The sequence below is a fragment of the Lolium rigidum genome, chromosome 1 (assembly GCF_022539505.1).
Source record: "Lolium rigidum isolate FL_2022 chromosome 1, APGP_CSIRO_Lrig_0.1, whole genome shotgun sequence".
Classification (NCBI taxonomy): Eukaryota; Viridiplantae; Streptophyta; class Magnoliopsida; order Poales; family Poaceae; genus Lolium; species Lolium rigidum.
The window spans coordinates 137669174-137675030 of record NC_061508.1 but is presented as its reverse complement, the minus strand read 5'-3'; the positions used below and the strand labels follow the sequence as shown (position 1 = coordinate 137675030).

The 5857-nt window shown below is 59.7% G+C and overlaps 1 protein-coding gene across 1 annotated transcript; it reads right to left on the bottom strand.

Annotated features, from left to right (window-relative positions):
* Positions 1 to 4179: 4179 nt before the first annotated feature.
* Positions 4180 to 5110, bottom strand: LOC124651922 (E3 ubiquitin-protein ligase RSL1-like). The gene is made up of 2 exons (XM_047190942.1): positions 4530 to 5110; positions 4180 to 4294 (listed from the first exon to the last, which is right to left on the bottom strand). Exons 1-2 carry the CDS (start codon positions 5108 to 5110, stop codon positions 4180 to 4182), a joined length of 696 nt encoding a protein of 231 aa, XP_047046898.1.
* Positions 5111 to 5857: the final 747 nt, after the last annotated feature.

Sequence of the window (5857 nt, the reverse complement as noted above, 5' to 3'; positions counted from 1 at the left end):
AGCTTGATCGGTGATCGTCTGGTCGTCGACGCGGATGGCGTAGATCCTGTTCTTTTGCCTCCTGTAAGTGCACTGCTGGTGGAAGAAAGCCGTATTGGCATCGCCGTCGTGGAGGCAGGCAATCCGCGCACGCTATCGAGCGATGGTGCGGTCGAGGGACGCCAGCCCTAGGTAGGTGGCCTTAAGCTGCTTGTGCAGCTAGATCTCGTGCGCGGACAGGACACGATCCTCCTGAGCTTTGTCGAAGCGGAGGATAAGCTCCCTGGCGATCACCATGCGCATCCTGACGCTACCCACCGTCTTGGAGCTCCAGCTGGTGAGGCTGCGCGTCTTGGCGTGCAGGCGCAGCCAGAGTCGCTGGAAGGGGTCGGTATGGTGGACAGAGTTCCAGGCCGCGGTGACCGTGTCGTGGAACCCGTACAGGCGCGACCAGAACTCCTCAAAGCGGATACGGCGATGGCCGGCAGGCATGGGCGAGCAATCCAGAAGTAGCGGGGAGTGATCAGAGACGACGGAGGCCAGGCAGCGCAGGTGGCATTCTCCGTGGCTTTCTTCCCAGTCTGTGGTGCAGAAGAAGCGATCGAGGTGCACGAGTGTGAGCGGTGATTGGCCGTTGGACCAGGTGTATCTTCTACCGTTGAGGAAGATCTCCTTGAGGGCCAGGTCATTGAGCACGTGGCGGAAGCGTCCCATCATGCACCGATTTAGGTTGGAGTTGTTCTTGTCACCATCGCGGTAGATGAGATTGAAATCTCCGCAAAGCAGCCAGGGCCCGGGGCACGCAGCACGGACCTCGCGCGGTTCCTGGAGGAACGCGATCTTGTTGGCGTCAGTTTGGGGTCCGTAGACAACCGTAATCCACCAAGGAGAGCCGCCGGGCGTGCAGACCTTGGCGGAGAGCGTGTGGGCGGTGAACTCCGGGTCGGAGATAGAAACAGCCGTGCTCTTCCAAGCAAGGAGAATGCCGCCGCGTGTGCCGATCGCAGGCAAGTACACGTAGTCGTCAAACTCGGAGCCAAGCATCTCAAGGACAACAGACGAATAGACAAGCTCCATCTTAGTCTCTTGTAGGCAAACAATGGAAGCGTCAGTGGTATCGATCAGCGAGCGAATGGCAGTGCGACGGGCACGAGCGTTAATGCCGTGCACGTTCCAGTTAGCTATCTTAAGGCCGTGATCCATGGGGAAGAGATCGACGGTGGTGGTGCACTAGCGTAGCTAGACGAGGACCGGCCCACCAGGGGTGGCGGCAGCGTCCGGCGTGGGAGCGATCGGCGACATCTCACGGTCAACCATGGCAGCCATGGCCGTGAGGACGGTGAGCGGTATTGGTGCCGCGAACATGCCCTCGTAAGCCTTTATCTCTTCCGCAGTGATCCTCTGGTTGGTCCCGATGATGCCAAGCGAGCGCAGGACGTGCATGTGGGCGCGACGCTCAGCCGTGGTCGGCGCGGCAGCAGCACAAGCGGAGCGTCCCCGGCGCGGCGCGAAGTTGAGCGCGGGCCTCTGTCTGCGGCGCCCCGGCGTGGTCAGAGCGGCGGTGAGGTGCTTGGTGGCTGCCGTGAGGAAGTCACCAAGTGTCCATGGCTGCGGCGGGCATGGTCTCCGGCGGCGCATGGTGATCGGCGGCGAGGCAAACCTCGCAGCTGGCCGTGGAGTGGGCGTGCATGCAGCCACGTGGGAGGCTGCCGTGGGCTGCGCAGAGGCCTGTGCTTCGTTGGAGGGCCCGTCATTCACATCCACAGGAGTTGGACGGCGCAGGATCGTGGGCGGGCTCTCGCAGGTGTTGGGCCGTGGGCTTGCATGGGCGCTGGTGGCTTCAGGAGACGTCGTGGCTGGTGGCGTGGCGTTCCCGCCAGCATTGTCCGCAACGTCACGATCAACAGAAGGCTCCAAAACCTCGGTTGAGGGCGACGAGGTAGCAATGCCAAGGCCCGACAAGGGATCTGCAGCAGGGCGCGGTGGGTCCAGCGGCTGCGTCTCCAGCACGAAGCTGGGCGTGGGTTGGTCGCCGCACCGATCCCGGACACGCTTTGCGAAAGCGCGTCAGGCGCCTCCTGTCCGTGCGCGCAAGCCGGCAGAGGTTTGAATGGCCGGTGGTGTCCGGAGTGCAGGGGATCTCTGATTCGGCGAGTGAGGCTTGGCCATCTGTCCCTGGGGCGGGCCTAGGCTCTGCGGCGCTGGTCCTGTCGGGGAGGCAGCTGTCTCTGCAGCAGGCTTTGGTAGTGGGCCCGTGTCAGCATCCTTCTTTTTCCAGCCCCATCTCTTTCCCTTTTTGGCATGGCGACGAGGACGGCGGGCTCGGCGCTGGTACAGCCACGGATCGATGAACCTGTCCAGCACCGGCGGGGGCGCGCCATCGCGCGGCGGCTGCCGGCGGGACAGCCAGGCCGACATGGTGAGACCATCGGCCCGGACATGAGGGCCTAGGTCCATGGTGCCCAGGCCGTCAAGGGCCATGCCATCTACGCGGCCATCGGGGGTGCCGGCGGCGCTTGCGTCCTCTCCTTCTGTTACGCGGGCGGCCATCGCCGTTGTCACGCACGTCATCCTGGTTCGTCGCGCCGCCGTTGGCGCCGGCATCCGTAGCCTGGGTGGCTTGGCTGTCTCCCTCGGCGACGGCGTGAACGATCTCGACGTTGATGGGGTAGGTGAGGGTCTTGACCTGCGGCGCCTGAGATGGTACGCGCGACGGGACCAGCTCAACGACCTCCAGGACGGCATGGGTGCGAATTTCGGCGGGGTTGTGGGCGCGGATGGTGCAGCGGAAGACGGCGAGGTTGGCGAGGGAGCGGGTGTCGGGGTGGATCTTCTCAATCCAGTAGCTAGGGGCGAGGAGGTGCTCAGCCGTGGAGAGCTGCCGAGGCTTGGGGAGGGATTCCACGGAGGGCAAGCTCGACGCTTATTCGAACCTTCCCAAGCCGGCGTGGGCGAGCTTGCACCAGGGCCGCATCATGAGGGAGAACGCGGGGAAGCTGACGAAGTGATCGCCAGTGATCCGCGCCTTGATCTGCATGCTGGAGAAGACGACTAGGAAGTCCTCGGGGTGGTGTACATGCACCGTGAAGTCGCCCGGCGATAGCTCGAAGGAGGAGTGCAGCAGGTCGGCGACATCGTCGATGGTAACGGCCGGGCGGGTGCCGGTGATGGTCGCCAGCATGGCGCGCTCAAGCATGCGCTCGGACTCCTGCATCTCGACGGAGCGCGACACGATGACTCGCGACGGGGCCGGGGTCGCCAAGACGGTGAGCGGCGCGTGCGAGTGGCCGGTTGTGGGGGCGGCGGCGGAGGGGTGGCGTGGCACGGCGGAGCAGGAGGCGCCGCGCGCTCAGCCTCGCGCCGGGTTTGGCGTTGCCTGGGCCCGCACTGCCATGACTCATGGCTGGGGAGGAGGCACTTGCGGCAGCGCACCTTGTTGGTGCAGTCGTGCACGACGTGTCCGGGCTCGAGGCACCGGAAGAAGAGGCCGGCGTCCTCCACCGGCGAGGGGCTGCGGCGGGCCCGAGGCGGAGAGCGACGCGTCTCAGGGCGACGGGGGCGGCGGTTGTGGTACCTGCGGCGCGGCTGCTGGAAGCCATCGGCGTCGACGGCGGGCTCGCGGTTGGCCCGGTGCACCTCCGAGCGGGGGCCCAGGCGGGTGGCAGCGGGCGCCCTGCGGGCGGCGGCGGTGGCGGCGCTGGAGGGTGCAACGGCGGGGGTCGGTGCGGTGGCGGGGCTTGGCGCCGCGGCGGTGCGCGCGACGTCGGAGTAGCTGCGCGCGCTGGAGGACTCGCTGCCGGATCTCCGCCAGCGGAGGCCGTCCGCGGAGCAGGACGCGTCGGAGGTGGACGCGGGGGAGACCATGACGGAGAGGGGCAGCCGGAGTGAAGCGACGGCGGCGGTGGGGTTCCGGTGGTGGTGGGAGGCTAGGCTAGGCTAGGCTGGGAGCGGAGGGAGCGGGGAGAGCCATACCTAGCACTGAAAATTGGTTGGTAACATGTTGCAGAAAATTCACGCAATGACCAAGAACAATGGTTTACTATATCAATGAAAATTTTCAAAACTGCATGGTCACGAAACCATTAAGCATTTTGAGTGATCTATCGTGCACCAAAGAACACTTCAAAGTATTACTCTAGTCTGGAGGAAATTTATAACATCAGGACAAGGTCACATATATCAAAATGGGACCAGATCGACTCAGGCTCCATCATCTTCATCCTCGGAATCACTATCGTCGTCATCCCGGTCATCACAAGTACATGAGTCAGACTCCCACTCATTGCCACATCCATAGCAGAACTGAAATTTGCACCTGACGATCACGCAACCATTAAGCTTTTAGGCATCAAGTTTTCATGCAAAGCCGTTAAACACTTGTCCGACTACTTACTGATTAATTACTCCACATAGAAAACTCGCGTGCTATGTTATGTTACTACTTATTAGTAGAAGTTGTTCTCCCAAACCTAAAATAAGATCTAATCTACAATTTGGCAGAAGGAGATCCATAGATCAGTACAGTCACCCAAAAAGAAAAGGGCAATTACCTGCAGACAATGTGCAAGCAGCCACCTCTTTTGTCGACGAAGAAGTCGCACTTGGGGCACCTCCTCCATTTCTTCTCCGTGGCCATCTCCAGCAGCATCAAGTCCTCCCTGCTCCTGTCCCCTCTCCCGAGCTTCTTGTAGGCGGCGCAATCGGCGCCCGCGTGCCACGGCACGCTGCACTGCGCGCAGAACAGCCGCCTGCACACCTGGCACTCGGACTGCGTCACGGGCTCGCCGTCGTCGTCGGCCACCATCATCTCCGAGCAATCGGGGAAGGGGCAGTAAGTCCGCCGCGCGCCAAGAAACATGGTCTCGCACAGCGCGGCGCACCACCGCTCGAACACGTCGACCGGGAGGGCGGCGCGGCACAGTTCTGGATCGAGAGTGCCGGTGCAGGATGCGTCGAGGCATCGCACGGTGGCGGCGGCGCCGGACTCGACCTTGGCGCGGACGTGGCCCGTAAGACACGCTGGGCAGAAGGCGTGAGAGCAGGCGCTGCCACCGCGGTGGACCTCCGAGGCCGCCATTTCCTCGTCGCAGATGCTGCAGGGATTCTGCGACTTCTCCGCGGCATCCGCCATTGGAGGAGGTACGAAGTTTTTGACGGTTTGGTGAATACTGATCGACAAATACTAAGCCCTCTCGATCTCTCCGATAATTCTTAGGTTTTGTTGGGATTTCATTATTTGGGGGAGACCTTCCAGGTATTTGCCGAAGAGTGTTTACGCTGGCTTGTAGGGCTAGCGGTTCTTTTTTCTAACAAGAGCGAATGTGATCAGATATTTCCATATTTCAAACATGATTGACCGATGCCGACGGAAAAGGAATCATCCTTTCACACGATTTGTTGGAAAATTAATCCGTTTCAATGGAAACTAGATTTAGATGTGCGCCTTGGCGCACGATCCCGTGAAATTCGTGCCGATGTACACTTTATGTACCATTGCTAAAAAAATAGGTGGAAACTGATAATCCATTTTTTCGGTTTTAGAAAACGAATCAATCGAATAATCTTAGGATAAATCAAACGAAATTAAGTAGAAATATTTATATACAACCAAGGAAACAAAAGGAATATATTATAGTAGCAAAACACTCAATGACTATGTCAAGAACAACATAAGCAAGAAAGGAACAACAAAAGCAACATCTACATAAGTCGGACTATCTATAATAAAAGGAATAATTTTGATGTTGGTAAAATTTGATTTAATGAAATCCGCAAGAGCAATGAAATTAGGATGCTCACCCATGTTTGATCTAGGATTTCCATCTACTTCAGAGATACCAATGTAGCTAGTGAATGTATATATCTGAAATACTAACCG

Excerpts from the sequence above, each read along its gene's own strand:
- LOC124651922 (XM_047190942.1), bottom strand. The coding sequence starts at position 5,110 with ATGGCGGATGCCGCGGAGAAGTCGCAGAATCCCTGCAGCATCTGCGAC. Across the intron at positions 4,295-4,529 it reads TGCTTGCACATTGTCTGCAG|GTGCAAATTTCAGTTCTGCT; the intron begins GTAATTGCCCTT and ends CGTGATCGTCAG.